Below are 18586 nucleotides of genomic sequence, written 5' to 3' on the forward strand. Positions count from 1 at the left end.
ACCTGGAAGGTTCTCTCAGGGTAGACGTGGCTTTAAAGTTGCAGTGGAAGCCATTGTGTGTGCCTGGCTAACCAGTGGTTCTTAAGTGCTCCCCACGTGTACACTGCTATCCTCCTGGGCAGAGGTGTGGCCCCTGGGGCATAGCACTGAGACAGGTAGGGGGTCAGGAGCCACCCACCATTCTCTAGAAGGGTACTCAGTCGTTTCCATAAGCATCAGATCTGTGCGGCTCCTGGGAGTTCAGGCACTGGGCCACAGCAGGGCAGCAGGCAGCTGTAGTTAGCCAGCCTCCAAGAGGCTCCCTGAGTCCCTTGGCTCCTGGGTACCACATCAAGAGAACCCTCAAGCAGCTCTGGGGAGAGTTCCATGAACACAGAACCTAGGCTTCCTGCCTTCCTTGGGCCATCCAGCAAGCAGACCCTGCAATGCCAGTCCAGCCGTCAGCTGCTGCAGCCCTGGATAAGATCTCGGACTCTGGAGAAACTCCAGGTCAAAATCATGCAGCGAAGCCGTCTCTCGATTCTTGACCCCCAGAAAACCCGTGTGACATTCAAAGCATACAAACCATTTCCGTCTCTTTGAGATATAGATGGTGTGCAGATGGCTGATACTGCAACACTCAGAGGAGCCGCGAAGCTTCCATCAACCACAGTGTGGTGTGGCTGACAGCGTCCTGCCCCTTCACCTGGTCAGCTCTGTTGCTTCCATACACGTCCAGGATCTTGCACCTCACCTGAAGACCCCACCTGCAACAGATCTAGGGGGAAACATTCAGCCAGCATCGCCCAGCAGCACTGACTTAATAAAAACCTTAACCTTTGTTTTCAAAAAGGGCTGAGGGAGCAGGTGTTCTGCCTAGAAGTTGAGACACCTGCCTTTGGAGAGTGAACTGGTACCTTGGAGTGCTCGCTCTTACCTCTTGCTCTCACTCTCAAATCATTTTTTTTTTAAATTAAAGGAGGTTCATTGTAGGGCCCTGCCTCCCTCCCCACACCTCCTCCAGAGACAGTGCTGGCACTTGGCCCAGGTATAAAATGGACAGTGCATTTTGATGAGTGTGTCTGCTGTGATGGGCTGGTTTCAGCTGTCATGGCAGCTGTGTCAGATCTCTTAGCCTCGAGGTTAGAAGCCTGTTGCTAAAAACTCCAGTAGGTAGGTGGTGGAAACAGGTTATGGTGACCTGAAGGGACAGAGCCAGGTGGGTTGGTGGAAGTGGATTTGGTGGCCGGAAGGGACAGAGCCAGGCTAGCCATGGGTCAGGTATGAATGACAAATTGGTCAGCTCCCTTTGCTTCTTCCTGAAGCTTCTTTCCCTGGTCAGTCTCGGGACAGCTTACCTGTGGGCAGAAGTGTGTGGCTGAGTCCACGGCCCTAGAAGTGACTAACTCGTCTGCGCCAACTCTCTTCCTTGGAGGACTCACAAGTTTTCACTGATGGGCGCACTTAAGATCATGTGTTTAATCCAAGTACAGTGACTCAAAATGAATTAGTATTTAACAGTATTGGAATTTTGTGTTTTCATAGAATAGCTGCCAATGAGTGTAGTCAACTCATATCGGTAAGTGTAAACAAATCTACGGTAACTGAATGAGTGTTTATAGCATTGAGCTAGAGGTCCAGGGCTTGCTGCTTACTGTAGACCCTAGGATATACTCTATCCCCACCGTTATAACCCCACCAGGTTATAACGGAGTTGGCTTAGCAGGCAATCTCAACCCCTTGAAAAGCATCCCAATCCTCTGAAATCCATTTCTTATTTTTGATGTGATACTAAGTTTCAGCTTTTTATTTTTTTCAGAAAGTTTTATTTCTGCTGTATTTTTAGACTCAAAAGTATTTATTTAAGGTGAACAAATGATACAGCATACACAACTGCTAGGACTGCTTTTTAATTGAGAACAAAGAGGAAATACCTAGGACAAGAATATGCAATTACCACATTTATTGTTTTCCGCGCAGTTTTGTCAAGTTTGTTTATCTTATTGTTAATGTGATGATACAGCAATCCTTGGGAAGAATAACACTGTGTTAAAGAACAAATCTAGATAAAAATGGAAAATGGCGCTAGCCACAACCCACAAGGCCTTCTGTGGGACGAACTCTTGAGGAAAAACCGACTCACACACACTTCACGAGAGAATAAGGCACTGTCATTTTCCCTTTATAAAGTGCCAGAGTGTTCCTGAACAAAGGCCTCAAGGCATTATCAGCTCGTCATCTGTTTTTTGATGTGATTTCTATTTTCAGGACCCTGCTTTCCTCCCGTATTGTCTCTGATGCATCTGGTCCATGGGTGCCTTCTACTTTGGTCTATCATGCTCACTGTTGCCAGTCTCTACCTGGAGAGATCCCTGTGCTGACCACTGTGCAGACCGGCAGGGACATTGTCCACCCACAGGGCCAGCAGAAATTCTCAAGGATCTGCACACTCTAGATAGACAAGCTAAAGGTGGTGTATGAAGTCTGCAGAGTGATAAGACCATCCCAGGTGATCCAGAAAGGAATGGCTAGACAGCATATGTCCAAGTCTTGGGTATTGTTTAAAGAGCAAACAAAACAAAAAACAACTTTGGCTGAGATTTCTGATGGCACAGTACACACGTCCTAATGTGACCTAATCAAAAATAGCTATACAGTGCTTAAAAATTTGCATAGCTCAATGAGCAACCTTACAAAGTAGAGAAAAGGAGAAACTGAGGGTATTTATTCTTTACTGAAAAAGAAGGAGTAGGTTGTCTCTAAACATTCCACACAACCATCAAATCCTGAAGCTTTGGATGCTATACATGAATCTACTCTAATTTTAATATTCATTCATTCAGCTAGACATTAAACAATTATTTAAGTACCAATTATGCACTAAGCACAAATTCATACTAATGACAAAAACAGACATGGATTACTTTTTACGGTATATAGACCATCATCCCACAAACAAGTGTGCATTCTTACAAACTGCATACGTTTGGGGAGAAAACCAAACAGATTCAGAGACAGGGAATATCATAGTGCTATTCTATAATAGAGGGGTCAGAAATGGTGTCTCTGAGCAGAAAACATTTAAATCAACATATGAACTTTTTTTAAAAATCTATGCAATATGTATGAGGGTGGGGCATAGATGGCATAGGCTAAGGCCCTGTGCAGGGAAAAGTGTGCTTTGTTTCAAGGGTAGAACACTAAACATTCCAGATTCTGCAGACTAGAGAACATGCTAGAATGAAAACCAATCAGGGTTTGTTTGGGTCATCTAGTCTGGCCACCCAACCAATTTTTAAATCCCTTTCATTTAACTCTCTCTCTGAATAGCCAACCAGCTTGAGGCTGGGTCTCTCCACAGGGAGGAACGCACCACCTCTTGAAGCACCCATGGAAACATGGTCTCAACATATGAATTTGCTCCAGCTGAAGAAACTGGAGCCAGATCATGACTTATAGTCACAGCCCTGAACCTGAGGAAATTTCCAGGTTGAAACAGAAGAAGCTACTTGGTTTGCTGTGTTTATCATTCCTCATTCCATGAGGTGTCAAGGACAGACAGCAAGATATCAGGTTCGTCATTCTTTCTGAAAGACAAGCAGTAGGAATAAGATAGCTCTCAAAACCTTCCCCACTTTCTGCTTTTCTTAATTTTTATTTATTTATTTTTTGACAGGCAGAGTTAGACAGTGAGAGAGAGAGAGAGAGACAGAGAGAAAGGTCTTCCTTTTTCCGTTGGTTCACCCCCCAAGTGGCTGCTACGGCTGGCGTGTTGCGGCCGGCACGCTGCACTGATCCGAAGCCAGGAGCAGGTGCTTCCTCCTGGTCTCCCATGTGGGTGCAGGGCCCAAGGACCTGGGCCATCCTCCACTGCACTCCTGGACCACAGCAGAGAGCTGGACTGGAAGAGGAGCAACTGGGACAGAATCCGGTGCCCCAAACAGGACTAGAACCCAGGGTGCCGGTGCTGCAGGCGGAGGATTAGCCTAGTGAGCCGCAGCGCCGGCCCCCCACTTTCCTATGTAGAAAAATACAGGTCTGCTCCCTGGCAGACTAATGATTGCACAATACAGTCAGTTGTACACTTGCGAGACAGCTGTGTGTTCGGGCTGCCGTGGTGAGGTGGGAGTGACTTCCCTGTGGTACTTGTGGTTCCCTGTACAGAGGAAGTGTGCTGTATCTGCTAGGTTTACAAAAGGCTTTGATAATGTGAGTTGGCTCACACATGGCCGGTTGTTAATCCCACTAAAGAAGCTCAATGAGATCCCAAGAAGATTCTGCCAATTTTTTGCTGGTATTCCTCACACCCAGTGCACACCACTGACAGTTTAGGACTAGCTTCAGTACTTATCTGTTCTGGGGTAAAGAAACCTAAGTGTTCAGGTCTTAGGGAGGTACTTTCAACTTCAAAATCCATAGATCATGCTCTTTTAAAGCCATTTATGAATCTTCATAGTGATTGCTGATGCACTGTTCTTGAATCAACTTTCAAAGGATATTGACTCATCTCTAAGATTTCTAATATTGTAAAGGGTGTGAAAAGTCAAAAAGTGGACCAAGATTAAATGCTAACCCACACGATGAAAATTCTATTGGAAGCCAATAAATTTCACCACCACTGAAAAACAAGGAAAAAAAAACTTCATTGAATTTCACTTCTCAGTGGTCATGCTCTAAAAATACCAAAGTGTTGGAAAAATAAAATAATAACAAAAAGAAATCTGGGGCTGGCCAATGGCACGTGTGCCTATGTGGCACCTGCTTCTAGACAAAACTAAATAAAAATCTACAGAGCAGAATCAACACATAGCCAACTTCTTGAGCCAGTCCATGAGGATCACCTATTAGACCTGCTTCACGTTCAAGGATGAGATAGACTCACCAACTTGCCCTGGAACACAAGCAGCCCACAAAGGCTGAAGGGATGTCCCCTGGGCCGGCCAAACATCAACAGGATGGTTTTGGGTGGTTCTGCTTCCAGAAGTTGGCCACAGGACCCTTCTCAAGACTTACTCAAGCACTGCTTATCATGATGCCCGGCTCTCTCAGTCTGGCAGGGCAACGGACAGTGCTGTCCAGCAGCAAAGAGAAGTGGAGCAGATCCTTCTGCTCAGAGGTATTCTAACTACATCTTTCTATGGACATATCGTCTTCGTCTCATTGTCATTCATATCTACCTGGGGTTGGACAGGAGCCAAGAGAGGATGTAAAGCAAGATTTTGGCAAGATGGTGTGTGACAAAATAGAAAGAGGGAACACCAGGGAGTCTAGGAGAGCCATTCCATTCCCTTCTCTGCCCACTACTATTGGGCAAGTCATTTAGCCTTGTCTTCAAAAGAGAGATTTGATATCTGACATGATTTCAAAGGCCCCTCCCACCATGAGGTCACTCTGAGGGGAGGACAGGAATGCTACACAAACTCAGGTGATTTTTCAGGTACTACGGGTTGATTTAGCTATGCTTAGTGTCTCCTAAATTTAAAGGTGACTTATGTAAGTGATGGTTTACAAACTAAGGTAAGTGATTAGGCTCAGAGAAAAAAGAAATTGAGGCCAAAGAGAAATTAACCTCAGGACAAAGAAAAAGAGCTCTGATGAGAAAGAACCCATGTGCTCTGGGAACAGAGTGCTCCTGTCGAATTCCTCTGCACAGGACCCTGCAAGAGTGGGGTGAGAGTGGAGAGTGTTTGGTTCAGCTGCTGAAGACGCGATACCTAAACCCATAATGTGATTTATTGTCTCCAGCTGAGTACAAAGCCCAAAGGAAATTCTACAAAACAGGTCTTCTAGAATCTACCCTGAGTGGGAAGAACATAGGACCAGGAGTCAAGAGACCCGAATTCCATGCCCAGATCTCTGGCTAACCAACTGGGTGACCCACACTTAATCTCCCTACCTTCTCTGGGCCGCAGCTTAATCATCTGTGCCATGAATTGGTAGGGCCACAGTTCTGCCAACTTGGAAAATCCGTGATTATGCTTAGAGCCCTGACATTTTAAGGATGCGTTTGCCAGAAGTCTGAAGTGTGAAAAATCACAGCGACTGAACCAGGTAACAATTCCCATGCACAACACACCTGTACACACATTTTCTGTTAATCCTGCTGAGGAGGGAGGCCACATCTCCTGTCTGATGTGACCCCACAGCCCCCATGTGATGTCCCATATGGATCCCACTGTTCAGTGGATTATCCTCGATGTACCTATAGAATTTTCTAGATTTTTTTCAAGAACAAAGCAATTCTTCAACTTCTCAGGTGGGTGGGTGGTAATAGTGGTGGAGTTGGGGTGTATGTGTGTGTGTCAAAGCACATTTCACCTCTGCTTCTATAAATGGTGACGTATAACACACTTTGTTGTCATTTGGGACAAGCTAGGTCATAGCAGGGAAAAATAACAATGACTTTCACAATCAGCAGAGAGCTGGACTGGAAGAGGGGCAACCGGGACTAGAACTGGCGCCCATATGGGATGCCAGCGCCGCAGGTAGAGGATTAACCAAGTGAGCCACAGCGCCAGCCCCTCAGGGCACTCTCCCCCATTTCTTTTCACATTCCTCTCCATCAGCTAAGTTCTTTTCAAGAACTGGGGTCTGAATCCACTCAACAGCCTATTTGTAGGGCCCAGTGTCTATCAACAGAGAGTACTAGCTGAGTGTGCCCCAGACAGACCCATCCCTTTCTCAGACTGGCAGGGCCCTCAAGCTGTACCAGCTGCACCTCGAATCCCACTGATGTCCAGATGAAAGTTAAGAGGCTGCACACTATGGCTGTCCTGTCTTGACCAGCACCCCAGCTATGACCCTGCACAAGAACATGGTCTTCCCTGCACTCAGCTTCCTGGTGACAGCCTGTCCCATTCCACTGACAGGGCAGGTGTTTGCTCTATCATGGGGGCTTTTATGGCTAAATTCATGGCTCATTGATTCAGTTGGCAGGTGCTTTGAGGGAGGAAAGAAGTGACATGGCTTACAGTGTAGTTTCCATTTGAAAAACAAGGAAGTGGAAGACTTTATCCACAGTCATTTTCCTCTAAAAGGAAATGCCTCAATGCTGCTTGCTCCAAGTCTAGCCTTCTGAAATACTGAGGCTAGGGAGGGTGTCTAAGATCATGAAAACTGCTAGTGGTAAGGAAAGGAGCCCAGAGAGAGAAGTTTAATAGCATGGGCAAGGTCAAGGTTGGAGCTAGAGCTCCAAGACTAAAGCCTGGAGAGACCCATTTCCCACAGTCTCACCTACAGTGCCCCTCCCCTTGCTTGCTCTCTCTTCCTCCCCTTGATCATCTCCAAAAGGAGGTAGACCTAGGAAGTAAGAGTAAACCTCTGGGCTGGCACCGTGGCTCAATAGGCTAATCCTCCGCCTGTGGCGCCAGCACCCCAGGTTCTAGTCCCGGTCGGGGCGCCGGATTCTGTCCTGGTTGCTCCTCTTCCAGTCCAGCTCTCTGCTGTGGCCCGGGAGTGCAGTGGAGGATGGCCCAGTCTTTGGGCCCTGCACCCACATGGGAGACCAGGAGAAGCACCTGCTCCTAGCTTCAGATCAGATCAGCGCGGTGTGCCGGCCACAGCAGCCATAGCGGGGTAAACCAACGGAAAAGGAAGACCTTTCTCTCTGTCTCTCTCTCTCTCTCACTGTCCACTCTGCCTGTTAAAGAAAAAAAAAAGTAAACCTCTGGAAGAGAAAAAGAATTGTAACAGGTTCTTTTTTTTTTAATAAAAGATTCATTTATTTATTCAAAAGTCAGAGTTACAGGGAGACAGAGAAAGATCTTCCATCCGCTGGTTCATTCCCCAAATGGCCACAATGGTCTAGGGCTGGGCCAGGCTGAAGTCAGGAACCAGGAGCTTCCTATGAGTCTGCCACATGGGTGCAGGGCCCAAGCACTTGGGCCATCCTCCACTGCTTTCCCAGGCGCATTAGCAGGGAGCTGGCTCAGAAGTGCAGCAGCCAGGACTCAAGCTGGCGCCCATGTGGGATGCTGGCTATGCAGAGGCTTTACCAGCTATACCACAAAGCCAGTCCCCATGAATTAAATATCTTTTAAAAACAAAACAGAACTACGTTTTAGAGAGAAAGTGTATGTGAGCAAAGTAAGCATGTACATGGCCTTCCCATACAGTGGGACATAACAGAATGATGGTTTTCCTGATCTGTTCCTTAGGAATCATTGTGGGACAAATGCTTCACTCCTCCGCAGACACTGGGTCTTCTCTTCCCATTTCCTTGGGGCTTCTCCTGGCTCTCCCCACCCCACCGCTTTCCTTCCCTCCCCTCATTGCTTCTTCCATTATTAGTCATTCTAATAAACATTCCTAATAAACACAAAATCTATAAACCAATCCAAGATGCTACTTTTGGCTTCTGTGCTGCCTTTAGGAAAGACTGATACCTACATTAACTTTCTCATCTGTCCTGGAGAACCCCAGCTGAGAGCTCTAACATATTCTGCTGCAAGCTGTAATATAATGGACATATTTAGTGTACATTCTGTTGTTAAATGGAATCTGCATTCCTAAGTGAACTCAAATTGCTTAATTATTAATAAGTCCCCCAGGGACTGGTGACATTTGGGATGATTTTATCACACTGCAGATATTTAGCAACATGAATGGTGGAATCTAACTCAACCTCTTTCTTGTAAAATAAAATTCTCCCGATTTCATATGCTACATAGACTAGACTCCGAACATGCAGACCTGAATGGATGAAGAAGGAAGTCACTGAAGAATGGGAAGGGACTGATGCTGGGCTTACAGTGCAGGGAGGGTTGGGAAAAGGCACCAAAGAGCTGCCTCCTGGGAGCTGGGATTGGTTTGTGATGGGCTCCAAACCAGGTGCTTTCTTGAGGTAGAGACAAGGATAACCAAAGAGGGAATTAAATGGAAAGATCCCAGGATGGGAGACTGGGTCCAGGCTTCCAGTTCTGTTCTAATTTTTCTGTGTGACTCTGAGCAAGTTACTGAAACTCTCAGAGAAAGAATTTTCTCATACATGTATAGATGGAAGGCATAATTACACCTTCCTTAGCTTCCTTATAGAATCATGTGCAAGGTGTATGAAAGTACTTCCAACAATTAAAGTGCTATATAAAGAATATATTCTGGGGCCGGCGCCGTGGCTCAATAGGCTAATCCTCCACCTTGCGGTGCCGGCACACTGGGTTCTAGTTCCAGTCGGGGTGCCAGATTCTGTCCCGGTTGCCCCTCTTCCAGGCCAGCTCTCTGCCGTGGCCAGGGAGTGCAGTGGAGGATGGCCCAAGTCCTTGGGCCCTGCACCCACATGGGAGACCAGGAGAAGCACCTGGCTCCTGCCTTCGGATCAGCGCGGTGCACCAGCCATTGGAGGGTGAACCAACGGCAAAAGGAAGACCTCTCTCTCTCTTTCTCTCTCTCTCACTGTCCACTCTGCCTGTCAAAAATAAAAAATAAAATAAAATAAAAAGAATATATCCTGGAGCTGGCGCTGTGTTGTAATAGGCTAAGCCTCTGCCTGTGGTAAGCATCCCGTATGGGTGTCGCTTTGAGTCCTGGATGCTCCTTGTCCAATCCAGCTCTCTGCTGTGGCCTGGGACAACTGTAGAAGGTGGCCCAAGTCCTTGGGCCCCTGTACCCATATGGGAGACCTGGGAGAAGCTCCTGGCTCCTGGCTTAGGATCGGGCAGCTCCGGCCATTTGGGGAGTGAATTAGCAGATGGAAGACCTTTCTCTCTGTCTCTCCCTCTCTGTCTGTAACTCTCTCTCTCTCTCAAATAAGTAAATAAAATCTTTTAAAAAATATTTTCAAGGTGGTGAAGAAGGAAATCCTATACACTCGGTGCCAGGGTTGTTTTCAATATTGTTACAAACATGAAGTCAATTAGTCCTTGTGGAAACCCTGAGATAGGCCCTTGGCTCCCATTTCTGAGGAAAAGGAGGAGACCAAAGCTCAGAGCCCGTGGTTGCAGAGCTGCTGCAGAACCAGGCTACGGCCACACAGACAATGTGCAAAAGGAAATGGGTCACAACCTGAAGTTTTAAACAGAAATGTTCCATCAACCCAAGTATCTGTTGACTTGCACATGATGATATGCATTATCACAACATGTGAACACCAACATGAAATTTTAATTATTTTATCATCAGTCTATTTCTCTGCATGGGAAAAGAAAAATCTCTTCATGTTAAAAATAGATTTTTCGATACAGTAGATGTTTGGGAGGTTCTGTCATAAGGTTGAAGTGATCTTGACCCGTTAGTAGTGGATTGACCGATGATATTGAATTTGCCACTCATTGCTTACTTTTCCTGGAATTTCACTGTGAGAATGGCCTTGGATGGAGTGTACAACTCCAGTGGTGGCAGTTTTTTCTTTCTCCTCTATTCCTGTTCAGTATCCTGTGTCCCCCAAGGAAGGGGGTGGGGTCGTCTCATTTGCACACAGATGCTTTGCACACTGTGGGTCCTGGTTGACAGTGTGTGGCCTGGACATGAAGTTATTGATGGCTGTTTATAAGGCAGACAAATTGAAGCAGGGTTTGGAGGCAGGGACCAGAAGCCAACCCATCACCTGCTGCCCTGGTGACCTCCCCTCACCTCTTCAGGTTTCAGTTTCTCCATGTGTTGGTGGGAGGAGTGACACATGATACCTTGCCCTCGAGTGTGGTGGACATCTTTGTAAAGCACTCACAGGTGCCAGAAGGGCCTGAAAGCCTCCATGCTTCCTTTATGGGGTATAATACAACCTCATCTAATAGCTTAAAAATTACAGAACAGACGATTTTTAAAACTAAAAAGATGGGGCTGGTGCTGTGGTGCAGTGGGTTGAGCTCTGCTTGCAATGTTGGTATCCCATATCAGAGTGCTGGCTCAAGTCCTGGCTACTCCATTTCCAGTCTAGCTCCCTGCTAATGCACCTGGGAAAGCAGCAAAAGATGGCCCAAGTACTTGGGCCCCTGCCAGCCATGTGGGAGACCCAGATGGAATTCCAGGCTCCTGGCTTCAGCCTGGTCCAGCTCTGGCTGTTACTACCACTTGGAGAGTGAGCCAGTGCATGGAAGATCTCTCTTCTCCCTCTCTCTGTTGGCCTTTCAAATATATAAATAAGTCTTAAAAAATAGTTAATAAATAAATTTAAAAAGATGATCTTATACCTGAAAAAGGAATGACATTTCTTTTCCATCAAAAACCCATTCCAATTTTGTGGACCTAGTGAGTCATTTATATATAAGAAAATACACATGTTAGAAGGTGCACAGGTGGATGCTATTATTACAAATAGTTTACCTTTCTTCTATAAAATACGTTTCTAACATGTCTAACATTTTCCCCCTCTTGCTCCCACCAAACACACACAGTCACACACACACACACACACACACACACACACACACTTGCACTCATGGCAGAATGCAAAACAGTTGCCGTCTTCACCCTATTTCACAGATGAGAAAACCTAAGTGAGGAGATGTCGGTGAATTGCCAGCGCCATGCCGATAATTAGCGAGAGAGCGAGGAAAACCATCTAAACCTAAACCTCCTCTCTCAAAATCCAGAGCTTACCCTTTTCAACTTCATTTGTTATAAAGCTGAACACTTTTTATCGCCCCCCACCCCCCATTCTCGTGTTTCTCTTTTTCTCCGCTTGCTGAGCCAACTCAACCATGTGCACCTACCTTCCCACGGTCCTGCTTCAGAGAACAGTGTCTCGGCCCTGATGTTCTCAGGTGAGACCTCCGTTCAGCTTGTACCTCATCGCAGGCTCGCAGACAAACCTGCCAAAAACCACATCACGGAGTCCCTGGGCCCTGCAGGCTGCCGAGGGCAGGAGCCGGTGGCGCGGTTCGCAGCAGCACGGGCTGAAATCGCCGCCTCGTGCTGCCATTCCGTGCTGCGATGGTTCCCTCTGTGCTTGTTAAGCGTCAGAAGGCAGGCCATGGATCCAACACCAAAAAAACTCTCTAGACGGGTATTTTTTCCTGGAGGGAGTTAAGCTGCAGAGATGTTTGGTGGCTGATGGAGAACGTATTCCACGGTTCCCAAGCACTCAGCGACAACTCGCATTCTGGGCCCGACCTTGGCTCACCCCGGTCACTCTTACTATTCCTTCCTAGCCCGTGCCCCTCTGCCCAGGACCATGCAGGAGGTGCGATTTTACTGAGATTTGAAACAAAGAAGGCTGCGAAGGGAACACAATTCAACAAACAGCTGGAGGCAGCTGCAGGCCGCGGAGTGACTGCTGAAGCCCAGACAGAAAGAATAGGCCCCCTGGAAGAGGCTCCTGTCTGGCCCACACGAGCCTCTCATGCCAGGGCCTGCATGCTTGGAAACAGCCCTGTAAAACGAGCAGCTTGGGGGCTGGTGTTGTGGGCAAGCTGGTTAAGTTGTCCCTTGGGACTCCTGCATCCATCCGTTCCATCTCCTCTGCTTCCGATCCAGCTCCCTGCTAATGCACCTGGGGCTGCGAGCCAGCAGATGATGGCTCTAGCAGTGGGGTCCCTGCCACCCATGTGGCCGACCCTGTGGGAGTTCCTGGTTCCTGGCCTCAGTCTGGCTCTGCCCTGGCAGTTGCAGGCGTTTGGAGAGTGAACAGCTCTCCCGCTGTTGAACGGCCATGAGCCCTAGGCTGGAAGGCACAGGCGGGCAGCCGCCATGCAGGCAGCCCCAGGTGCCCTGGATCTTGCAATGGTCTTCACCAGCTGTGGACTGCTGGGGTGGACGCTCTGAGGGCGCTGTGTCATTCCCAAGCATGTCCGTCTCCCCTGTGCCTCCTGTATTGCGCCACATGCCCTCACCCACGCTAGAGCCCCGCCTGCAACCAGCCACTCCCTCGGAAGCCAGAAGGGCCAGATCTGGCCCGGGGCCAGGTTCTGAAGCCGCAGCACGGGGCAGAGAGAGGCGGTGGTGGGTGTGGCCGGGAGCCTTGTGTTACACATTCAAAGCCTAATTTTGGATCCCAGTCATCTTTGTAGCCAAGCCTGAAAGATCACCGCTGTTGCAAAATGAACTCAGAGCTCTGAGGAGCGACCCGGGCAAGTCCTCAGCGCTCTTGCCCAGCGCTCCTGTCAAGCTGGGTTTGTTGGGGTCTTCCCCCTGGTGCGTGCTTAGCTCTTAGGCAACACTGATCGTCTTTCAGCCCCATGCTAGCTGAGCGCTGTGTACAGCTCCCGAAGTGCCTCCGCTCACCAGAAGCCGCTCCGGCCTGCCAGGCATCAGTCCCTTGCGGTGGCACAACGCAGACAACAGGCCCGCCAGGGGAGGGAAGCTGCAGGTGAGGGCAGGCGGCTTCCCCTTTAACAATGGAAACAACTCGGACATGGGCCCCGGGAGCCACAGCCAGACAGACAGACAGAAGGGCCGCTCCCCACTCTGACAGGGCGGGTGGGCACGTCCTGGGCACAGGGACGGCCGCCACGCGCAGGCCGCAGCCTCCCTGGCAGGCGGCGGCGCGGGCTGCGTGCTCGCTCGCTCGCTCGCTCGCTCGCGCGCGCGGGGCTGGCCAGCCGGCAGCCCAGCAGCTGCTTGTAATTAGGCGCCGCCGCTTCAGAGGAAGTTGCTGGCTGCGGAGCGCGTGCTCGGCCTGGCTGCCGCGCCGAGGGGAACAATGGAGATAGAAAGTAGTGGCAGCCGGGGAAGGGGAGGAGCGGGCCGGGGTGAGGACGCGCGGCTGCGCTCCCAGGCTCCCCGCCCCCGTTCCTAGTCCGAGAACCCGGTCTGGGCGCCGCCGCCTGACCTCTGGGGCTACCCGGTACCTGCGGGACATTGGGTTTCCAGAAGTGCGGCTAGCTGACATCTTGAACGGCACGCTGCGGCCTCGTTTTATCTGACTGGACCGTCTCTGTGGAGCCGGCGGCCGCAGGGGAAAACAAAAGACTTCAGGATGCAAAAGGCACCGGCTCTTGGCGCCACACTCTTCAGTATCTTGCTAAGAAATGCGCCCCGGCTGGCTAGATCAGGAGGCAGAGAGAGAGAGAGAGAGAGAGAGAGAGAGAGAGAGAGAGAGAGAGAGAGAGAGAGAACTTTGCAGAAGTGGAATGTGGGTTAATTAACAAACTTCCCCCCACCCCCTGCATGGAGAAAGACTTAACTAATGTCTGGTTCCTTATACTTTCCAAGATTTCTTCTTCCAGGCTTCCTTATTAGAACCTAACAGGAAAATGAAAACAGAGGAAGGGGCTGGGTGACTGGGACTTGGGGGCCCCTGTCCCAGGAGGCCGCCCACGACAACCCGAGTTTGGAGTCCCCACAAAGTATCCCGGGTTTTGGCCAGCTCAGGGAACATTTTGAAGACCTCCCATCAGACAAGTGGACGGGGCCTGAGGGTTCTGCGACCTCAGCGTGAGCCCGCTCCACTTGCACAACTGCTGATTTCTGTTGCTTTAGAAGGGCGGGTGTCTTACCTGTTACTGGGCACCCTGGATGTGTAAAAGTGACAGCCCCACACAATGACACATTATTGGCTTGGGCTGCTAAGTGAGGAGGCAATTTCATAACCTCTCCCCCTCGTCGTTGCCTGGCGCGAGATGACTGGAAATGCTATCAATCAGTAGGCACGAATGCAGGAGAGTGCCCGGCATGGACGTGGGCATGGCAGTTTTGCTCCCTAATGATTAATGAAAATAAATGATGAGGTTCTTCTCTCCAGGACTGACTGCGGGCCTGCCGCAGAGACTGTGGTGACAGCTCAGAAGGATTCTTCCAGAAAGGTTCAAATAGGTACGGATTTTTCTTCCTTTTCCTTCTCTTCCCTCCAACCTAGGTCTTAGATTTTTCTAAGCACACCACTGACCCCTCCCCCGCCCTGGCCCCCCACACAGTTAATTTCTAGAGCTGTGGGACTCAATACAGTTGCCACTAGCCACAGTGACAATTTAAGTAAACAAACATTAAATGAAAATTTTAGCTTAATTCTTCAGTCATACTAACCATATTTTTTTAAAATTTTTATCAATTTGTTTATTTTTATTTGAAAGGCAGACAGGCAGCGGCAGAATACAGAGAGAGACCTGCCCTCCAATGGTTCACTTCCCAAACGTCCTGTAACAGTCAGGACTGGGCCAGGAGCCCAGAACTCAATCCGGGTCTCCCACATGGATGGCAGAGAACCAGTTACTTGAACCATCATCTACTGCCTCCCAGGGTGTGAATTCTCAGGCTGCTGAAATCAGAAGCAGAAGCAGCACCTGAACCCCGGGCACTCTGATATGGAATGCGGGTGTCCCACCAGGTGTCTTAACCGCTGCACCAAGTGCTCACCCCAAGCTATATTTCAATTGCTCAGTAGCCACCATGTTAGACAACACAGAATTACAGAACATTTCCATCATTGCAGAAAATTCTATTAGATAGGGCCGGTGCTGTGGCTCACTTGGTTAATCCTCCACCTGCGGTGCCGGCATCCCATATGGGCGCCAGTTCTAGTCCCGGTTGCTCCTCTTCCAGTCCAGCTCTCTGCTGTGGCCCAGGAAGGCAGTGGAGGATGGCCCAAGTGTTTGGGCCCTGCACCCACATGGGAGACCAGGAGAAGCACCTGACTCCTGGCTTCAGATCAACACAGCACCAGCCGTGGCGGCCATTTGGGGAGTGAACCAAAGAAAGGAAGACCTTTCTCTCTGTCTCTCTCTCTCACTGTCTATAACCCTGTCAAATAAAAAAAATTCTATTAGATAGTCCAACCCAGCGTACCTATTAGCTCTTATATCTCAGATCTATTCATTTCAGAATCTTCTGCCTATAATTTTATAAAGGTGAAACTTTTTTCTTTAATTGCAACTTAAAACTAATTAGCTCCTTCCCAGCTCCTAAGAAAAAGGTTCTCCAGCTGCTTTGCTGGTAGAACCTAGCAAAACAGGGGGTAGCATCGGAGACACTGAAAGGGTAAAAAAGTCAGCAGGACTAGTTTCAGGCTCTCTGATAATTTTCCTAGACAGTTCTGAATAATAGCTAGAAGAAAGTACTATGAAGTCAAGTGGTTTGGCCAGTAAGATACCAGGGCATCTCCATAAAAATTTGCACAATAAATAGAGAGTAATAGCTCTTTTAGAATGACATGGTATACTGCACTACACGTTCCTGGAGGGAGGCTTTGATGTTAGAGGGAGATGCACAGAGCGGTGAAGCACTTTGATGCATCTGGAAGCACCTTCAAAGCTTCAGGGGGAGAGAGAACAGCTACTACCTCTACCCAATTGTCCGGGTCCTTTGTGTGTGTGCTGGTGGGGGCGGGGCTGGGCCACACAGAAATCAAACAAACAAAAAACCCAAAAATTGCCCTGGAAACGCTGCACCCAAAGTGGCTCCAACAAAATTAAACAAAGGATAGGATACTGAATGTAAGGCTTTGGCTAGGGAAAAAAAAAAGTCTCAAAACTTTTATTTCATTTTGTTTATTTTCTAGCTTAAAATAGAATCTTGTTGGCTCATGGTATACACTGTGAAAATTTAAAATTTGTTATTTCGAGTTTCTTTTGCAAATCTCCCAATTCTGCTTTGTGCTCCTCTTTGGTAGGAGTAAGATCCACTATAAATCTTATGAACGAGTTGGACGGCAAGAATACAGTCCCCTCCTGAGCCTCCCACAGTTTAATCTGAGATGGAAGTATTCAAAGTGCAGGCCCTATGACCGCGTTGCTATTTACAAATTCTGAGGGACTTTTCTTCTGCTCCGTTGTATTGGGGGAGGGGGAGAGGAAGGGCTATCAGTGGGTAACAGAACATTCCTGGGAGCAGATAAACAGGATATTGCCAAAGTTGCTTTCTTGGTCACAGCTACTTTGTCACAAAGCAGCCATTATGTGTCACAGGCACAAATCGGAGCTAGCTATCCACTGGGATGACTTTCCCATTTTTCAAGCAATAAATGTGGCCCTTGGCCTTGCTGGACCATGCTGCTGGAGCAGGGAGAGAGAGAGAGCAGGAAAAGACAGGTGGAGTCCAGGCCAGCTGGAGAAGTTTCACAGGGAGGTGTTAAAGCTCTTAGAGATGGAGAGCTGAGCCCCTTCCTTTTGACACCTTCTGGGGAGTGGGAGGTAGAGAGGAAGGGAAGGAGGGTCGTTCTGCCCTGTGCATGTTCCAGAAGCATCACCGAGGCTGTTCTCCTAATCAGTGAGGCAGGGAGACAATCCCGAAGAATCCTCTAGCCTGGACCCAGTAAAACTTGGTCCCGTTTCACCCTTCGTTCACGCCTTGGGCTCCAGGCCCCAGTGGCGTTTCTGCCAGGGTGGTTGGCAGGGTTGAGAGTCAGTACACCTCCTGTGGCAGTGGAGAGCTACAGATCCTCTGGCTGTGGCTGTCCGTTCTCTTTTCAAACTGGAGGCACCCTCATCTGAGCAGGGAGTCGTGCAAACAGGGAAGGGAGGGGGGGAGCAGGAGAGTCGCTGGCAGAGGCGGGCTCAGAACAAGCAAGCAAGGACCAAATGATACCACGATCCTTGATGAGCCAATCCTCTAAAAACAAAGCGGCTTCATCACGAAGCGGGCTGTTTTCTGCTTTGCGTCTTCATAAATCACATGCAGCATGTTGGCGTGAGTCACATGGCTCATCGGCAAGGCTCCTGCTAAGCCGCACAGCTGCACGGGACAAAAATACCTCGGTGAATAGAAGCATGTTTGTCCTGCAGGGTTTATGGCAGAAAGAGGAAATCAGCCAAAGTCAGGGGTTCCCCAGCCTCTCATTTCTGAGTCTCACAATCCTTGGCTGTCTCCTCTGTCTCTTTAGCTGGCCAGTCCCTTAACCTGCCTCCCAGCCTCCTTGCCTTCATCAGGAAAAAGAGGAGCCATCCCCTCAGGGTCATTTTCCTGTCCTGATTGTCTGGTGCATTGACAAGTGAGTTTTAGTCAAGGTGGAGCTGCAATCAGGTAACCTTACATGGTCGTTTACTTCCAATGGAGTCATGCAAGGTACCCCCTCTTACTCAGGGGTTTGCAAATGAATGGGGAGATAGAGAACTCAGTGCAATCACCTATGTGTCTCCCTGGACCTTGGTCTTGTCCCTGTTGCCTTTAGGTGCCTCTTGGGAGGAGATCACAGGTGTCCTGTCTCTTCTCTAGCGTGTGTTCTTTCGCAGATGGGTCTAGGCCAGCTCCCGGCTTGAAGCCTGGGACTGCTGGGGTGACTGACTCGGGCTGAGTCCATTCTGCTGTAGTCTAGGCTACCCCAAAGGCGCCCTCTTCAAAGTTCTTCCCCACTTCCATGGAGGATCCCAGGTTAGCCCTGTGATTCTTCTTTGTCCCTCCCCCAACCATCTCTCTCAGAACTTCCAGATACTTATACTCTAGCAGCCTACTTGATGTTACTTTGGTTAATATTTAATACTTTCACTCTGTACCACTTCTTCTCTGTCCTCCTCGGATAGGTCCTTATGACTTCTGTGTTATTGCCTCAGCGAGTAATGAAGTTTCTGACACTAACGTCTGCCATTAGAATGCATTTGCCTCATTAATGGAGGTATTACTGTCTATGTGGGTCACTTAATATCTGGAAGGTGGCATATCTCATTTACCTTCAGATTAGGCTATCGTTTAATATGTATTTAGGGCTTTGCTTTTAAGAGATGTATTTCTTTAATTAAATACATATTTTGAGTCCTGACATCTGACATGTTTTGCTTATATATATAAAATGTTTATATAATTTGCC

General features: G+C 48.6%; 1 protein-coding gene and 1 long non-coding RNA gene across 3 annotated transcripts in view; one reads left to right on the top strand and one right to left on the bottom strand.

Annotated features, from left to right (window-relative positions):
- Positions 1-2698: 2698 nt before the first annotated feature.
- LOC127483147 (uncharacterized) lies at positions 2699-13867 on the bottom strand. The gene is made up of 2 exons (XM_051819479.2): positions 13135-13867; positions 2699-3566 (listed from the first exon to the last, which is right to left on the bottom strand). Exons 1-2 carry the CDS (start codon positions 13739-13741, stop codon positions 3439-3441), a joined length of 735 nt encoding a protein of 244 aa, XP_051675439.2. The 5' UTR covers positions 13742-13867; the 3' UTR covers positions 2699-3438.
- LOC127483150 (uncharacterized) overlaps positions 12925-18586 on the top strand; it is a 56233-nt gene continuing 50571 nt past the window's right edge. The window contains exons 1-2 of one of the 2 annotated variants that reach the window (XR_007909100.2): positions 12925-13219; positions 14594-14664. This is a non-coding gene — a long non-coding RNA (uncharacterized lncRNA). The remainder of the gene's footprint in view (positions 13220-14593; positions 14665-18586) is intronic. The other variant, XR_007909101.2, reaches the window with a different exon arrangement.

The sequence above is a fragment of the Oryctolagus cuniculus genome, chromosome 8 (assembly GCF_964237555.1).
Source record: "Oryctolagus cuniculus chromosome 8, mOryCun1.1, whole genome shotgun sequence".
NCBI lineage: Eukaryota > Metazoa > Chordata > Mammalia > Lagomorpha > Leporidae > Oryctolagus > Oryctolagus cuniculus.

Bases quoted from the DNA above. Each gene is read 5' to 3' on its own strand.
- LOC127483147 (XM_051819479.2), bottom strand. From the start codon at position 13,741: ATGTCAGCTAGCCGCACTTCTGGAAACCCAATGTCCCGCAGGTACCGG. The intron at 3,567-13,134 runs GTGAGCGGAGGC...CTTGTCTTTCAG, and splicing joins GCAGGCCGGAGCGGCTTCTG to AAAGAATGACGAACCTGATA.